General features: G+C 41.0%; 1 protein-coding gene across 2 annotated transcripts in view; it reads right to left on the bottom strand.

Annotated features, from left to right (window-relative positions):
- The window catches only part of aspscr1 (ASPSCR1 tether for SLC2A4, UBX domain containing), a 22,187-nt gene extending 3,648 nt beyond the window's left edge, over positions 1-18,539 (bottom strand). The window contains exons 1-15 of one of the 2 annotated variants that reach the window (XM_026170142.1): positions 18,409-18,539; positions 18,130-18,185; positions 17,574-17,688; positions 14,770-14,870; positions 12,523-12,580; positions 12,349-12,422; positions 10,630-11,161; positions 10,207-10,266; positions 8,697-8,836; positions 7,788-7,869; positions 7,639-7,705; positions 7,221-7,283; positions 5,982-6,034; positions 1,652-1,703; positions 1,355-1,424 (exon numbers count right to left, since the gene is read on the bottom strand). In XM_026170142.1, the coding sequence (XP_026025927.1) occupies positions 1,355-1,424; positions 1,652-1,703; positions 5,982-6,034; positions 7,221-7,283; positions 7,639-7,705; positions 7,788-7,869; positions 8,697-8,836; positions 10,207-10,266; positions 10,630-11,161; positions 12,349-12,422; positions 12,523-12,580; positions 14,770-14,870; positions 17,574-17,688; positions 18,130-18,185; positions 18,409-18,498 (1,613 nt within the window). In that variant the 5' untranslated portion in view covers positions 18,499-18,539. Of the gene's footprint in view, positions 1-1,354; positions 1,425-1,651; positions 1,704-3,811; positions 3,967-5,981; positions 6,035-7,220; positions 7,284-7,638; positions 7,706-7,787; positions 7,870-8,696; positions 8,837-10,206; positions 10,267-10,629; positions 11,162-12,348; positions 12,423-12,522; positions 12,581-14,769; positions 14,871-17,573; positions 17,689-18,129; positions 18,186-18,408 lie in introns of those variants that run through there. The other variant, XR_003272605.1, reaches the window with a different exon arrangement.

Genomic DNA, 18,539 nt, shown 5'->3' with positions numbered 1-18,539 from the left:
GGTTACTGTCTACAGAAAATGCATTTTGTAATTTCCTCTGTCACCTGAACCTGTCACAGCTGGATCAGAGAGTATATCATGTATAACCAAAGTATGAACAGACCAATATATCAGCTGAATATCGATACTGGATTACATCTGGCTTGCTGACTGTTTATGTCACCCTGTTTAAACAGAATAACATTTACTGAAGTGGACGATATTTAAGAACTTAATTCTTAAAGAGTAGAGTTTGAAAAAAAAAATGCTCAAACAAGCACTTTCAAAATTAAAAAGTGACAGCATACCTTTCATATGATCTAACCACCTCTATCATATGCATGTTTGAAAGCTGAAACCCAAACCAAACTGTTCTAAAGCACAAAAAACAGATCAAACTTTCAGATCACCAATAATTACATCTCTTTGGAATCTGGCCTAGCTGTGTGTCGGGCCTATGCATAACTTCATCGACCATCACCTACAAGTTGTAGGTGTTTTCTGTCACCAGGGGGCAGCATCCAAAACATGTGGAACAACTAGTCTGTTGCCTGTACTGCTGTTGGTCCTCCAATCAACCATGGAGAAGACATTAGTTACAACATATAATGAGATGAAGTGAGATTTGCAGCCACGGTCCGTTGTCACACTTCAGTGTTTGCGTTTCTCCCTCTACCTCATGAACTCTGATATGTTTTACTGGGCTATAAACCATCACTGCTGGTTTTCTGGAGGACTGCACACCACCATGTCTGAGTAGGATGCATACCAAGACCCTTGGATAACACCTACACCAATAAACCCAGTGCATCCTGCTTAAATAGGTGGAGTTTTGCTTTTGAAACTAGGATGTATTCCATCACAGTGAAGTTCAAGGTTGGTCAGAAAGAAAATACTCGTCAAGAAAAGCAAAAATGTGGCTTTTCATCTTTAAAACCTATGAAAATCTAGCTCTGTGTTTTACTTCTAAAGTTATGAGGAATCACACATGCTGGAAAAATTTAAGTTTGACTAACCCTGAGCTTGAAGCTAAACGAGATAGTGATCTGAAACAGAGGCTTTGTTAATGGAGCTGAAGGACAACAGGTGGGGGTGACTTTTGGGAAGCTGGCTCTATCTTTAGACAGACTGGAAAATGGTGTGCGTGTATGTGTTTGTGTGTGTGAGTGAGCGAGCGAGAGAGAATCTGTATGCGTGTGTAGGAAATGAGGGCGCATGGGGGCACCTGCTGTTTAGGCACAACCTCAAAGGGATTCCAATGATGACAGCTTTGTGACAGGAAAATAGGTTGGTTGCTGCGGGATACAAATGCATATATATATACACACACACAACCAACTGCACATTTAAAACACACACGGACACGTGCACATACTTTGCAATGGACTCATTTGCTTGTACGGCTGAGACGGGGGATTCGAGCAGTTCTCTCTTCATGTAAAAATCTGTGGAGGAAACGTGCACACACACACACACACACACACACACACACACACACACACACACACACACACACACACACACACACACACACACACACACACACACACACACACACACACACACACACACACACACACAGTAAGCTATTGTTTTGTTACATTACATTCCTCGATAATACACCAGTATCTAATCCAAGTCAGCATATGAAAGAAGGAAATCAGACAAAAACCTGTCTTGACATCAGAGCCGAAGTACACGAGCGCACCAGGAAACAGGTCGGCCTGCAGACACACAGAGGAGCAGAGCAGGAGTGAACGGAAGCTTCTAAAAATGTCTGGCACACATTACAATTTCTGCAAAACACGAAAGAATCCAAACAAAACCACCTCCCGCTACACGCAAACCGAGAGCTGCCGCCACATCCAAGTCAAAGTCAGGTTCATTTTTGGGGATGATTCATCGCTCGGGGGACCTGAACCAGCAACCGTTGGTTCTTTGAAGCAGACCACAAATTGAGCACCAATCAAATGGTTAGTGAAAACACTTTCACCCCTGAAGCACCACATTCCTCTCCAGTGATAGTCTTAATGGGTATAATGGGCCAGTTGCAGCCAGAAATTATCAACCGTACAATTATGAGGTGGAAATGCAGACAGACAGGCAGGCAGGGCACACGTCTGTCAGACTAAGAGAAAGGAAAGACAACATCTGCTGCACAGGAGCTTCAGCGAGTGGTCATCATCGCCGCAATGTCTGCAGGTGTAAATAAGTCTGAGCTGAATTTAAGACTAGATTAGTCTAAAAAAAAAAAAAATGAGGATAGCAGCTGAAAGCAGGAAAAAACTTAAAGAGCTCAGTCAAAAATAATTCTAAATGTAATGCAATAATCAGGGTATTAAGTAAAAATCTAAAAAGATGAGGTGTAGGAGGTGAAAAAAAAAGAGACCTCAGCACACTAGTGCTGCTGCGTCGTGAGGATTTCTAGGCACCAGCTTTTAAAACCAAGATTAATCTTTATCATTAAGCCATTCGTTGTTACACTCACATCTTCCTGAGGCCATCGAGCAGGCTGGCCAACAAGGCCTTCTTCAATATAATCATCATCAGGGTTTTTCATCAGTGTGTCGTAAACCTCGAGGCCAAACGATCTAAACTGACCCACGCCTGGCTTGAGAATTTGTGCCTCTTTGTATTTGTATTGTTTTTTAGGCATGAGTTAAAGCTAGCTAATGTTACCTACTCTTACGAAACCTCAGTGTGTAGAAATAGTGGTGGTGGGTTCTGGAAATTCTTTTAATTAAAACGTTTACGACCCATCCGAGCTGAATTTAAGATGATTCACGACTTCAAAAGGCCTTTTATTGGTAAGTGTGTATGTAAGACATTAAAACAAAATTAAAAACACTAAAGTCCTAAAGATGTTTCTGCTGCTTTCCCTCTTCCTTCATCTAGTTAACAGATCCTCTTACGACACACTGATGAGCAGCAGACGCTCCGCTCCAGGAATCCTGAAAGAACTGATCCGTTTATCACAGACACATACGTGCAGAGCTGTGAGAAAGTGACATGTGCCTCCTAAAGAGCTTTATTACCACGTAAACAAATGCCCTGAAAAAGAGAGGTTCAATAGCTTCCTTCAGTCTCACAGATGAAACTTCATAAACATTTTCTGACTCATAAGCAGGTGACAGAGACCATCAGCAACCAAAACCATTCCTAAAAATCTTTTTAGATTTATATGTGACAACCAAGAACACTAAAATACAACACTTAGAGCATCTTTTCACATAAATTACACAGTCTAAGCACAGCAGCGTTTTAAAATCCACTTTCTGAATCCCGACTTTCAACAGTTCTTACCAATACTACTAAAATCTCTAATAATCATCCTTTAAATGATCTCAAAACTCGCATCAACAATGTATATTGATCAGAAGCAAAATTTAAAAAAGGAGGTGGAAATGCTGATTACCCCCGTTATAAACCCATCCAGACTTTTCCATCCAAACAGCTGGTGTGAAGGCTCCCAAAGTGCAGCAAGAAAATATCCTCTATATCTTCTATTGCTCAATTTTGTTGAGCATGTGTGACTTGCTGATCAGTTTCCTGATCTTAGCCGACAGAAGTGACACCTGGTGTTGTCTTCCAACCGTACCACATTCAAAGACACTTTCTTCCTCATTCTGATCCTCGGCCTGAACTTCAGCGGGTCGTCGTTTTGACCACGTCTACCTGCTTGAATGTGCTGAGATGCTGCTATTTGATTGATCGATTAGATATTCGTGTTAAAAAGCAAAGTTAACTGCTGTATTTAAGATGTGTCTGCTGAATATATGTTTGCTACAGCTTGTGAATATAAGTAACTGCACTTCTTGTCACTCTCGACAACCTGCTTTTATCCTTGTGAGGACTGTACTTTGTCCTGGATCCAAAATGACTTAAATCATGTAGCGACTGGGCTCTGTTCAGTTCCTCCCAACAGGTAACGGTTTCCTACATGTGCCTGAAGAACTTCATGGTAGAGGTCATCTCTGTCCACATAAACTGCATATGTGCAAAGACATAATAAGACAGAAACCAGACATTTAAAAAAAAATCTGGACCAAAACTCTTCAGAAGAATTCTGCAACAGTAAGAAATGACTAACGTTGAAGGGGAAAAAAGCTTTTTTTAAAAAGTTTGTGTCAAAATTGTTGATTGGGGATTCCCTATAATGCAGTCTTAATGTCCCGATAATCAGCGTAATTGCAGTTGATGAAGATGACAGCTCAAACTAAGATTGCTGCTGAGCTGCTAGGAGGACAAATATCTTTTTTCTTTTTTAGAGGAATGAGGCTCTTCAGACACTCTAATCAGCAGTTAAAATATACATTAGACGCAGCAATGATGCCATAAAACATTTTGCATATAACTTTCCCTCCAGACTCTTAGATAATCAGCAGCGTAAAATAAAGGCTGTAGCTGGGGTCTGGCGGGTTCACCCAACACCACAGGCCGTCTTACACACACACTGTCCTTTCTCTGGTTGCTAAATTGGGACACACTGGCCTAATTGCTATTATTACAGCCCTGTGAGCAGGAAACAATGTGTTACAGTGAAACAACAGGCATTCCTGCAATCCTGCTCCGTCTGGCAGCAGCAGCAACATTTCCATTCGGGAAAAAGACGAGGCCAACGAGAAGAGACCAGTGTATGTGGGAGGGAGAGGGTGAGTGTGTTTAAATTAAAAAAAAAGAAGAAGAGAGGAATGGAGAGAGAAAAGGAAAAAGAGGCAGAACGGATCCTGATGGAAGACAGAGGGGGAGACGGATGAGGGAGGGGATGACTGGTATCAAAGGACTTCTGGGTTGGGAAACATTCCTTTCCTGACATGACACAAAGTGATTAAAGTGTGTGTGTGTGTGTGTGTGTGCCAACGTCTATGTGACATGACAAAAAAAGATTAAAGATTCTTTAAATGTGTGTGTCGAAGATTGATGTATAGACAGGGAAGCGGAGCCAGACAGAGTGTGCATATGGGAGAAATGACACCAAGGAGGATTAAAGATTTTGTTTTTGTGCACTTTAACGCTTTTAAGTCCCTAATGGATAGAGACATGGGGTTGAGAGAGGAGGGGTGAGGCACAGGAGAGGGCCGGAGAGAGGGACCATGTGGGTGCTGGAGTTGGAGGAGGAAAGAAAAGAAGAAGAAAAAAAAGGAAAAGAAAGCCAGAGTTGGGGTACAGGAGAGGGACGAGTACTGAAAAAAACAGACGGGGAGAGTTCAGAAGGGGATGAAAAGATGAAAAACAAAGAATGACATCAGAACATCAGACGTGATTCAGAGCGATCGTGACACCAAAGGGGTATGAACACACCAACGCAGCCATATTTCAAAGTGCACTTTTGAGGATTGTTATCTTTTATAGCAGTCCCTTAGAGGAGCTGAATCTTGCTCATCATCACAACACGATATCACTTCAAAAATCACTTCAAACATCCGCCTCTTCCTCCACTTCTTCTGTGCGCTTCAGGTTGAATCAAAGTGTCAAGTGAAAGAACGAAAGGCGCCGATGACAAAAATGTTTGCCAAAATAAAGTGTCTAAAAATACAAGAACCAGCAGTGCGCGGGAGTGTCGAGGTGATCAAGCATATGTATCTCTTCACATTTTGAATAAACTCAAAGGCTACAAAGCATCAAAGCTGCCCGTTGCTCTGCATGTGTGTGAGCGCTGGTGTGTTTGTGTGTGTGTGTGTCGAGATCAAAGCAAGGCCTGTATTAACCCCATGTGCCAGTCTGGGAAAAATCAAGCCCAGCTGGGGTCAAGGACAGTGGAGAGGGGGGAACAAGTGCGAGCAGAAGTGAGGGAAGAAGGGAGAACGGGAATGTAGCGAGGCTTTGAAGAGCAGAGGAAGACCAGCTGATATATTTTATGTCCATGTTGAGGGAAAGGAAAAAAAAAAAAAAGGTTTTGTAGTTGTTTTCTGCAGTTTCACAGTGATGAAGTTTATTATTACTTATTATTATTACTTAGAAGCTCTATCAAGGTAATCGAAGGACAGTGTGAGGAGTCGTACCTGGAAAAGTGTAGCTGAAGGGTCATCCAGAATAGTTTTTGGAGGGGTAATGACTGAAAAAGGAATAAGAAAAATGGTCAAAATGATCAACTGTGAATAAAAGTCTATAATACAACATATACATGAACACAGGAAAGTTAATGCTGACAAATGAATGAAAAACAAATGGACGCGGCACAGAGACTTAAGATTTTACAAAACAACAGGAGCAACTTTTAACTAAAAAAAAAAAAAAAAAAGATGCTTTGAAAAAAAATAAATCAAATTCACATTTGATCTGTAATCTGGAAACATGGCAGAAAAACTGATACAGTTTCAAAGCTTTGTGTGTAGGCAGCACATATCAAGGCTAAAACTGGTTGTTCCTGCTCCTGTCATTTTTACAAGTGGAGTTAAATTTAAAAAAAACAAAACAATGGTAAAAATAAAAGCAGGTGATATTGCTGATAATTTTAAGGTTGATCATTTTGGGATGAGGTGAAACTGGAGATTAAAACCATGGGTGTGTCGCCAACAAATCTCCAACGACTGTGTGATGTTATGTCGATATGGACCAAAAATCAAAAATGTTTCCAGCATCTCTCTGAATATCTGTGCCACGAAGAACGGAGGCACCTCTGAAGGCAAAAGGGGTTCGACTCAGTACAAGGTCTACCTAATAAAATGTCTCTTAATTGCTTACTCTATTAGGAAAAAAAAAAAAAAAAAAAAAAAAAAAAAGGTTTTGCTTTGGATAGCTGTCACCAAACCTCACTTTCAAGTAACCTCATACATCTTAAACTCGCTCAAATGTACCTGCACATAGTTTAAATAAAAAAAGTGACATTATCATTAAAATCTAACTGAAGAAAATCCAAATCCAGGCAATTCAAATGAAAACAATTCAAACTGATAATTTGGATCCAAAACGTTTGTAGAAAATTCCTCCTTTTTCAGGCTCATAGAAAAGTTGGCCTCATTGCATGTAGATCTCTAGAAATTTTGAGTTTATCAGCATTTTTTGCAGTTTTGGTCAAAATTCTAAGTGTTAATTTTGCATTTATTTGACACTAGAGGAGGTTGGATTAAGCCAGTCATCAGATTTGAGGTTTTTCAGGTGATTTCAATGTGCTTGTAATTATGATCAGAACTATTATCCTATCTGATTTGGAATAAACCAGAAGCAGAAACTGATGCTGTAACATGGTCAGACCTTCACAGGATGAAGATGACGATTCGGGGAAATGTAACGATACTTACACAGGTAGAAACTGAGCTGAGGGTCCTCCAAGTGACTCCTTACAAAGTGCCTCAGAGCATCAACTGGACACAAGACACAAACAAGGACACAGATTACCAGCTGAAGCACAAACTGGGCTATGTGCAGCTACATCGGTCTCTGTGTGGACTGTAATTCATTTGTCAGAAGGAATTTCCCTGCAATCTGTTGTTCTGCTGGTTGTCGTGTTGCTTTTGGGCTGAGGTGCATCTCATCGCTGGAATTACAGACCTGTCTCATTCTTTCAGTCTGTCACTGTGGTGTGGCTACAGTCGTAAATGTGGTGAGGGAGCCGCAAGTAGCTTTCACATTGCAGCCATACCTGTGGCTAGCCAGCTGAAATGAACACTCTCCATACTGCATGCGCGCACACACATGGAGGCACACACAAACACACACCTGTCTCTAGAGGCCTGAAGAAGCCCTGTAGAACATATCTGTCTGGAAACTGGACCCTCAGGACCACCTGGAGAGGCAGAGTGGGCTATTTATAGTCTGTATGTTTTAAACGTACATATATTAAAATGTTATTATGTGTACGAGCTTACTTTGGGATATCTATCCATCTTCTCCTTTATCTGTGATTCTCTCAGAGATTTAGTCATAAGCGGAGCCTCCTCCAAAAACTTCCTGAAGAATGAGGGACAGAGAGAGACACACACAGAGTTACAATGAAATGAGCTGAGAAATAAAAAGCAGGTTGTTTAACCCACAATGAGTAAGATGTGCAAAGAAAACAAAGAATCACTGTTTCTTTCCTACCCCTACTCGTGTGTGGCCGTGTGTGTGTGTGTGCGCGTGCGTGTTACAGGCAAATTGCTTTGGTCGGCTTAATTCCACCCTTGGTAATTGCAGTCATTGACATGGCAGTAGCCATGAGGCAGCCATGTCAGTGCAGACAGAGATTAAAGGATGCGAGCGGTGAGGTCTCAACCTGACGGTGTTTGGTCGATGGCTGGAAGATAAACGTCTACACGAAACAGAACTACTAATTGCTCCCAGCGTGCCATATTTAGAAGCTTTTGTAGTGTTTGTGTGTTGTCTTATAAATGAGAACATGTTTGCAAACACACACGATGTCTCAACAGCTGTGGTCTGCTGACGCCACATCCAGAGATTGCAGAATAAACTTGAACGCATCTGTTTTGAAGAAGCGCTCGTAAATAACTAAAAACTTCAAACTGGTCATAAATTTTAAAAAATAAACAAGTAAAAATACAGAAATGCACACAGTGATGCCCAGCATTCTCCCTGCCTATGGCCTCTCATCACTGCTAGGCTATTTTTGCAATTAAGGGTTATACATGGACAAAACACCGCAGGACCGAATGCCGAACTGACTAATTATCTGTTCCAAACAGCGCAGAAACACATCGGATCCAGACGTGTTTCTGCAGCAACAAGGTATTTGTGCTAAATACTGCACCCAGTCACTCAACCATTTCCTCCTTCCCCACCTCTCGCTCTTCAGCTGGGCAAAGCGCTTCCGCACATCATCCACGGTCACTTCAAAGAACTCGTCGGGCAGATCCCCGTAGTCCTCAGACTGATGGGATGTGGAGTCCAGGTGGTAGATGAGAGGCTCCCTCTCCACTGGCTGCAGACAGAGGGAGATATAAGAGTGTCCGTAACAATATTTGGATCTCAAGTGTCCAAATTTTAGCTTTATCTATCACAGCAGAAGTCTTGTTTTCGGCCACGGTAGAATTTTGCCCTTCCCTGAGCCTGGTTCTGTTGAACATCTCTTCCTGTTAAAAGAAAGTTCTTCTTCCCCACCATCGCCAAATGCTGCTCCTCCTAAGTGATCGTCTGAGTTTTCTCTTAAATGTATTCAGAGTTTACTGCACAACATTGCATAAATTTTAATGTGCCTTGAATTTAAAGGTTTCTTTAGACAAACTGAATACAGCTGCCTGGGGCTCAGGAGGTAGAGAGGGTCATCTACCAATCAGAAGGTTAGCGGTTCGATCCCCTGCTTCTCCACATGGTGAAGAGCACGTGGGCATTGGACGGTATGTATGAAAGCTGACAACCACTGACCAATAAACATCTACAAACAATTTCTGTACACCAGTGATGCTCCCCCCCCCACAAAGAGCCAGACCACAGCTGAACCAGGAAACTTCTAAACTATTTGTATTGCACAGAGTTTCACAACAGTTTGAGCCCCTTTTAATCATCATCATCATCCCAATCTACTGTGGTAAAGATGTAAGTTTACCAGCATGTATTTTGTTCAGTGTTCTGGTTAAATGAGGCTGAGATGTCGACTCTGTCAGGACTCTGCATTGAGGTATAATGATGTGAAACTGGATGTATGCATTGTAGTGTAACATAAACCTTATTTTGAGGTAAAGCCTGTAGCTTCTTATAAATCAAATGCAGGTTTTAGTCCTAGTGGCCACTAAAATTACTCTTGGCTTTCTCCGCAATCATTCAGATAAGAGTTTCAAAATAAAATAAAACAGCTTCTGGGTGTCTAGACTTAAACGTACAGTTCGTTTACCCTGGTCTGAATCATTTGATAAGATTGTAAATTCAAACTCAAACCAAGGGAACTCCAAGCACGTGGGGATATTAGCCCATTTATTGGCCAAATGGGTTTGGGGAGCAACAAAAGTAAATACAGGAAGAAGGTGCTGCCTTCTGGACCAGTGGGGAAGATTAATAATTTACGTTGATTTCACGGCTAGTTGCTAACCTTGGCACATCTATAGTGTCTTGCTGCATTTCAGAGTAGCAAGCATAGATTGGTACGGTAGGTTTCTCAAAGGGTCTCGGTGTGGGTGATTTACTGTGTTCAATCCTGCACAAACGAACTACACAAAGCTGGAAAACCAAACAGAGTTCAATTTAAACTGACTAAACACTGCAGATATGAAAACACTGTTAATTTATGAAGGAGTTGGAAATCCACAAGCAGAGAAATTGGTCATCTGAAATAAAGAGGTTACAGAACAAACTCACCTCTAAGAACTCCTCCGCATCACCCATACTATCATGCTGCACCTTGGTAGTGGTTTTACACTGAAAGGAACAGAAAAGGTCCAGTTTCACCAATTACTGATCAGATCAGGACTGTAAACATTCAATCTAAAAAGGACAATTCTTGAAGCCCACAAAAAAAATGCCCTTAATAAGCAACATAATCGGATTTGAGGTGGTAAGTTTTCATAAATGTGCAAACACATGGCTTTAACAGAAAACATCAATATGAGCTTCAGATTTCTCAGCTTTTATCTTTCATTGTCTTTATATTTTTGTGAGCTTGTGGTTTATGTTGAAAACTGGTTAATGGCAGCATAAGGGCCAAGAAGACACACTAGCTAATAACAAAAAATATCTAGTGCATACACCTGGCAGGCCGAGTAAACTCAGGGTTTGGCTGACCTTTGTGCTTGAACCGTGGTTGGATTTGGCTTTCTTGGCTTTGGGTGACTCAACAGCAGCGGTCAGCGCTGACAGAGATGAGGATGATGATGAAGAGAGGGAACGTGCAACTCCTCCAGCTGGACCGCCGAGGCGCTGACCACCTCCGGAGAAAGGAATGAAAGGAGCTGAAGAAGTAGGAGATGATGGGTGGCAGTTTAGTCCTGACGGCCCCGCTTTTTCACCATCGTCCTCTGGTGTTTGACTTCCTGTGGGAGGGTCTTTAGGTCCAACGGCATCCTGGAGGTTTGGAGCGTCTTCTTGTTGAATGGGTAGTGTGATTGTAGAAGTGGCAGAAGATGGCAGAGTTGGGGTTTCCGCCGGCTTATCTGGGCTTGGCACATCTGTTGCTGACATTTCTGGAACCGATGGAGCGGGATCCGGCTGCGGGGATGAACTGGGTGTGGTTTCCATGGCAATGGGCGTAGTTGGCATAGCGGGTGTATCCATTTCAGCTTTTTCTTCTGGGTTTTTTTCCTTTTTGAGTAAAAACCTTAAACATAAATCATAAATACAGGACGGTGGGAGGAAGCCGGAGTACCCGGAGAGAACCCACGCAAACACGGGGAGAACATGCAAACTCCACACAGAAAGACCCCGGCCTGATGTTGGAATTGAACTCAGGACCTTCTTGCTGTGCTTACAGTGCTAACCACCGTGCCACCGTGCTGCCCGTAGTTCTTTCCCCTTCAACATAATCTCCTTGGTTTCACTATGGACCAAACCTAAAGCTCCTACTACATTTGAATTACTCCCATTCTGTAATGGGAGAATGGGAGTAATTCGATTTCCCCATAGACCTCAAAACTCCCACCAGTATCGACTTTTGTGTTAGGGTTAGCTATTCATCGCTGCTGATTGATATTTCTTTGTCTATGAGCCAGAGAACAAAAAGCAGTTTGCAGTGTCCACATAAGGTGCACTGGGCGTGTAGTTGTCTTATGCCGAGATGTCAGTGTGCTCTCAGGCCATCTTTTTTAAATTTTACATTTAAAGTGTTTGCATCCGTAAATAAGTCCACGTCTGTACAAGTGACATCAATTACATCATCAGATAATGAATGTTTGGCTTAGTGTGGACATCCACAAGCCTTTTTTGTGACTGCACCGACGGATCTGTGGTGTAACTATACTATAACGTTCCAACAACAAATTTGCCCATTAGGGAGACTTGTGATAGAATGTGTTATAACGGAAACAACTAGTGGCTGATAGCATCGCCAACCAAGTACAGACTTTGCTATACTGTGTTGGGCACCACTGATTTGTGAAGATATCTACTGGAACATACTGAAGCATCTGACAGAAAATAGGGTGATTTGTGGCACGCACCATCTTGCACCTGTTCACAGTACACTGAAAACATTTGAGTTTTTTGGCCGAGACATTCAGGTAGCCCTATTTGACTGTCTAAGACATCTTCCTTTTCTTCAAACACAGAGAAGGAGATGTAGCACTGCCAGTGGTTTAGAAGGGACTTCTAGGGAGTGACCAAATGTAGCAGGTGGTGCTAAATCAGCAGATGCAGTTTATTGCTGCAAAAGGAGACCATCTTGAAGGACACTTTTCTGCTTGTCACAGCTGCAGTCATCTTGTAGACTCTCTATATATGATGTTTTAAATACATAATTAATAAAGTCACACCCACAAAATGCATGAAGCATGAAAACTAGCAGCTTACCTGACAATGGCACTTCCTCCGGTAAGACCTAGAGACTTCAAAGAGGCCTTCTTTAGTTCTTCTTCGCCACTCACCTGCACATCCACAGACACGCACATGTGGACAAGCAGCTGTGTTATCATAAAATTCACTTTCATCTCCTGAGAAAGGGAGAGTTAAAAGACCGCTGCATACCTCATCTCTCATGTAAACACACACAGGAGTGGATCCTGAGTCGGATAGCTCCAACACACTGGTGACGTTGAGATGACATGCACGCACACACAGAGACACACACACAGAGATTAAAAATTGCCCAAATGATTTTCATTTGCTTTAAACAAAACCCACAAGTGGTTTTCCTTGTTGAGGATAATAAGCTGGGTGATTTTACAATAAAACCTCATGCAATGCAGTGGCACACTATCAGCATGTGTAAACCATGTGTGCACAATCCCGTGTAGTACCTAATTGAACCATAAATGTTTTACTATTGTTCTCTTCAATTCTGAATATCAAAGCTTTCCTCTGTGCTTCATAACATTCCTTGAGCTTTTTACGTTGCCGCGGAGCTAACATTCATTTCATGGAAGCATGACTTGCTTGGAAAAGTATCAACAAATGCAGTGATGTCATTTAATGGAGTGGAGATGAGGGCTGGACGGATGCGTGAGCACCTGGGACCGCACAGCTGGAACTACTGAGCAACAGCTGCATGTGTGTGCGGGCGTGTGTGTTAGAATGAAGCTTAAACTTCAGTAGAGGAGTGGTGAGAAGAAGGAATGTTATCCTGGTGTGCTTTCATTGTGACAATCTTCACGCTATGGAAGATGGATGAAATGCAGTGTTGAGTCCATTAATCTCTTCGTGTAACACCATGACCAAAGTTTACTTTCTTTCGTGTCTACAGTTTCAGTTTTATTTTTCAATTCTTTTTTAAAAATATTACACTTACAAACCAGACTTTCCAATATAGTAAAAATCTTTCCAAGACATCGATGTACCGATCGAAATAGCGATACCGATCAAAGGATTACTCTTTTTACGCATTCCTCTGGTATTTTTTTTTAGAACTGTATTTTTCAGACTATAAGGTGCACTTAAAATCATTTCATTTTTTTTCAAAAATCGACAGGGCGCCTTATAATCTGGTGCGACTTTTGTATGAATTCTGGTTGTGCTTACTGACCTCAAACTAATTTTATGTGGTACACGGTGCTCAAAAATCTGTCAAAAAATGTTTTAGTATCACTTTGGGAAGCTACGAAGCTGCAACGTCAGAGCATTACTGTAGTCAGGAGCCTCGCGGAGTAATCTGGGTCCGCTTCAGGTCCCAAAGTCAAACGAACACTGCGGCATCACTGAGAGTTAAAACTGTCTAAATTCGTTCATCTTTAATAAAATGATCAGTGTTGCTGCTTTACCAGGTGGAACAATTAAGTTTAACATCCAGGCATCCATGAAAACAGTTTTTTTTTTTTTTAAATTTAACAGAGTTAGAAGTTAGCAGGAAGTTAGCTCGCTAGCTTCCACGTAAACATGATATAGCATGTTCTGACAGAGATTTCCAAAAAAATTAAAAACATACAACTATGCTATAACTTCCAACATAAATGAAGACACCTTATGTATGAAAACCGACTCGTTCATCGACAGTGTGTTTTAAAATCCGGTGTGCCTTGTGGTCAGTAAAATATGGTACATTTTTACATCATCTAGTAATTCTTTTTCTATGAGTTCATCATGTAGCTCTACTTGTAGTTCCTCTATATCTTATTTTTTTTTCACTCTACCAGTAATTCTTTTATTTCTTTGTATTCTAATTTCTTCTATTCTTTCTTGTTCTTGTACTAGTTCTTTGTCTTCTAATTCTAGTACTTATAATTCTTCTATTTAAGTTCTGCCAGCTTCTTCTTCTACTACTTGCTCCTCTTTCAAGTCTTCTAGTTGTTCCTGTTGTTCTAGTACTTCTTCTGATACATATTCTTGTCTTTTTCCCTAACTCTTCTCGCAGCCCTTTCAGTCTTTTCTTCTTACAGTAATTCTTTTAGTTCTTCTCATCCTTGATCTTTTATTTCTTCTTGTTGTAGTTTCTTGCCTTCTAAATCTGATATGTGTTCTGCAACAAGTTTACCATATTCTTGCATTTCCTCCTATTCTAAGTCTTCTTTTTGTGCAATTTTTCACTCATGAGAATACACACTTAAAGTATGGATCAATATCTAGCCCTTTCCAAAACAAACAAACACACAACCACGTGAAGTGAACAGGGGTGAAAAGGGAGGCCCTGTATGCTAGAAATTCTCACAGTAACTAACAACATAAAAATCTATTTAGTCGGCATTCAACACAATTTAATTTACTTTTGAGGCCTTTTAACGGTTGTTGTTTTTTTACAAAGACACACAGATTCTGCCCCTGTACAAATGTTCATGCACACACCTGATTTCTGGAAAATGTGTGAGCACTTCCCACAGAGTCTGTCCACAGGAGAACGAACCCTGGAGCCGAGAGCCGTCCTCCATCTGTAGTGCAATCCGCACCTGACACGTATGAAACCACAGGAACACAGATTAAGCATAAAGACCAAAGGCGCTCTTTAACCATTAACCAAATAAAAACAATAATGGAAATAAAAAGCAGGTCTAAACTATCAACATGAGACAGTCCAAAGCTCTGGTTAGCATTTGTTTCATTTATTACGGTAAGTTGGATAGTGACAGATCCAACAAAGGGCACCAGCTGGATCTGAGTAAGACACTGCTTTTATGCCCCATAAATAAAAAAGAAAGACATCAACCAAAAAGTAGGCCCACTATGCCTTTCCTTATTTTCTATTATCTTACAGTGGAGGATGAACATGTTAAACATGAACGAAGATTAAAATAAGTAGATCAGCATATATATATAAGTAATGGATGTGAGCCCAGAGCACAAGATTCAAACTGCTCTAAATGCTCAGTTTGACCAAGTTTTTCCTACATTAGGATCCGCATGATGTCGGTGAAAGTGGACATCCTCAAGCACAGCAGTCCCAGCTAACTACAGTTTAGATCTTGTGTTTCCAGGCAGCAGCCAATCAGAAGAAAGTTGGCTTTAAACACCTATAACAGCTCGTTTTGGATGGAGGATGAACAGAGCCTGCATCCAGCCCCAGGTTAAGATAAATAAGGATTATTTTGGACTATCCATCATGCATAGCTACTCTAACAGCCCAAGAATAAAACTAAGGAGGAGGAAATAAGCACAATGAGGCCCCTTTAAACACATAATTATCACAGTACGATTTTCTTTAAATTATTTACATAGATTTTTCTTTTGATAGAAGCTAAAAGTAATAAAATCTAAAGTACAAGCACTTCACGCTGTTGGACTCACAAACGCCGAAAAGGAAATGATTTTGAAAATCCCCCGCGGTGGTCATTTGTAAGTTCTTGGCTCATCAGTCTTGATACATTTAGCAGGAAGAAAATTCTTTGATAATCAAAGATGATTAAGCTGCACATGTGGGCCTACCTCAGCCTGAAAATAAGTAACATCAGACATGAGTGCAAGTCTCTGTTGCTCTTTCTCTGAGTCACTCTGCGAGTTGTTTACTCTGCAACGGTGTTGTTCGGCACAGAAAGCACGCTGCATATCAGCACACCGGGAGAGATGAAACGAGGGCTTTGGCTGTCAACGGTCAAACACGAAACACTCCCACAAACCAGTCTGCCCCAGAGGTGCCTGCATGTGTGCGTCTGTATAAAATCTGCCAGGTATCAACAGTCAACCATCCATCAAATGAACAAAAACAGCAGATCAAACCCAGCCGTGAATTTTACAGCATGGATTATGATGCCATGATGTCATAGGAAACTACAGCTCAGCTACAACAAAGTGTTTTGTTGGATAGGAATCAGAGAGAGAGCAGTGACAGAGAATTCAGGCATTTCCAGGTACGGACAATAAAGAAACCCACACACAGGGCTGACTGACCCACACATGAGGCTACTTAAGGCTATTCAAACATGATCATGAGTGGGACAAATAGCCCTAAGGGGACTCAAATTAATTTTATTTATTGAACAACATGCACACCACGCAAATAGCTTATGTGACCTTTCATAACAGAAGTCTACGCATTCACCTGTTATTTAAAAAACAAATGCGCCATTCAAGCTTAACTTAATTAAACCCCACATGCATAAAACATGTAAAAAATAAAAGTCCTGGTGAGCTTCCTCTAATGGAAGGCTAAAATCTCTTTGCTGGGCACAAACACTTTTATATACAAGAAACACTCTGGTAAAGAAGTATGTTCTGAACATGTTTACCTTGGCCACTCACGGCTAAAAAGTCTGGCGAACTTTCATCGAGACAAAGTCACTTAAAATAAGTTAAGCAGATATTTTTTCACTCTGGTGTTTCAAATAACTCCCCACATAAATGACTGGAGGCATTTCAAAAAGGGATACCGAGTTGTGGTACTTCTATAAAAAAGGACTCTGACTATGCCGATCCTGGAAATGAGCTCTTGTTTAATAATTTTTTTTTATTAAGAGCATGTTTTGTGTTGCAATCAGACTTGAGGTAAAAAGAATTTTCTGATTCATGCACACCATGAATCTGAGAAAAAGAAAAAAAAAAGTCTCCAAACACTGGATTTGGAGGGTTTCCTTCCTTTCTGACTCTCTCTAACACCCACATATACATAGATGCACCAAGGCTGCTTGCTTATAGGAAAAGTCGTAATCATGATAAATGTGGTCAATATTATAAAGTATGGACATTATTCACTAGATTAAGAGACACTGCGTAGATACTGGAGTTTAAAAAGTGTCTTTTTCTGGGCATTTTCTTCAACTATGAAAGATTCCTAGTTTGAGGTCAGGAGTAGACACAAACTCTTCTTTGGGGGAGCTCCAATTAAGTGCTCTTCTTTCACATGTTCACCATAAGAAACCTTAAAAGATTTACTTCCTTGATTAGATCTTTGTAGCCAAAAGTTGAACTATAGACACCCTGGTTGGGGTTAAACTAAAAGCTGAACTTTTAGGGAGAGTAAAAACACACCACTCTAAATGAAAGCTGTGCACTTGATTTAGAACAAGGAAACCAAACAAACAAACCAAAAAAGAAAACCCCAGGAGCAAAGAAGATAGTTACAATTATTTTGTTTTCGCAACAATTAGAGAGCAAAATCATAACTGACATTAAAATCTGACTAATCGTTGAGCCCCAAGTTGCACTTTGTTTGAACTGACCTGGCTGTCAGCTATAACTTGTTTCCTCGTACTCGTCACCATTTCCAGTTTGGCGTTGTTGGGCAGGTTTGCAAACCTCCATGGCCGCGTCAGGTCAACAATAGTCCTCTGAAACCTGCCAAAAATGTTAACAGTGGAGGAGAAAGCGAGCAATTAAATGTTTAATGTGGAGTAGCTGGACAGCTGTGAAGAATGATGTATGAGCCCGAGGACTAAATTTGATCAATGCATTACAAGCAGTTATCAAATTTTAATTTGATTTAATTTTTTTGACACATAATTTGTCTTGTTTCTTTTTTCCTGCAGTGACACCGATTTTTTAAATATAAGTAAACACGATCTGAAACCAAAACAGAGTTGCGTAATGTGTGAAAATCGCTTACAACATTTAACTAGCTTAACTTCTTTAACTACGTAAATATACGGATATTTCACACATTACTATCCCGCTACTGTGCAGTGCGATTGTTTGTGTATTAAAGTGTATTTGGATGTAATGAAAGGCTTTTAATCTCAAGGGACAAAAACTGATTTACAGCTACGTTCATTTGCTCACTTTAAACCGTGATCTTCTGGGTCAAATCCGTGCTTCTTGCAGACTTCCTCCAGCACCTGAAGGCGGAAAATGTTACAACACGAGTTATGCCACAAAATCTTCCAAATAATCTGATTTCATCCGCACGAAAACACAAACTGATCAGTCACTGGCTAACAACTGTTAGCCCAGCAAGCTAACTCGGAGGAAAGGAATTTAGTCCGATTCTGTAACCAAAGCGCGGAATTCAATAAGCCGTCCACCTAAGTAAAGATGAAACACTCCTCTATAAAAGTTCACCTGCAGTAACGGCGTGTTTGGAGCCACTTTAACTGTTTGCCTTCTCCCATTGGGAGTGAGAACCGTTACAGCTGTACCACTAGCAGCCATTGCGTGTCCTGACGTCACACTGTTTGTTTGAATAAGCTTTA

The sequence above is a fragment of the Astatotilapia calliptera genome, chromosome 6 (assembly GCF_900246225.1).
Source record: "Astatotilapia calliptera chromosome 6, fAstCal1.2, whole genome shotgun sequence".
Classification (NCBI taxonomy): domain Eukaryota; kingdom Metazoa; phylum Chordata; class Actinopteri; order Cichliformes; family Cichlidae; genus Astatotilapia; species Astatotilapia calliptera.
The sequence above is the reverse complement of the archived record's forward strand: the minus strand, read 5'-3'. Positions and strand labels throughout refer to the sequence as shown.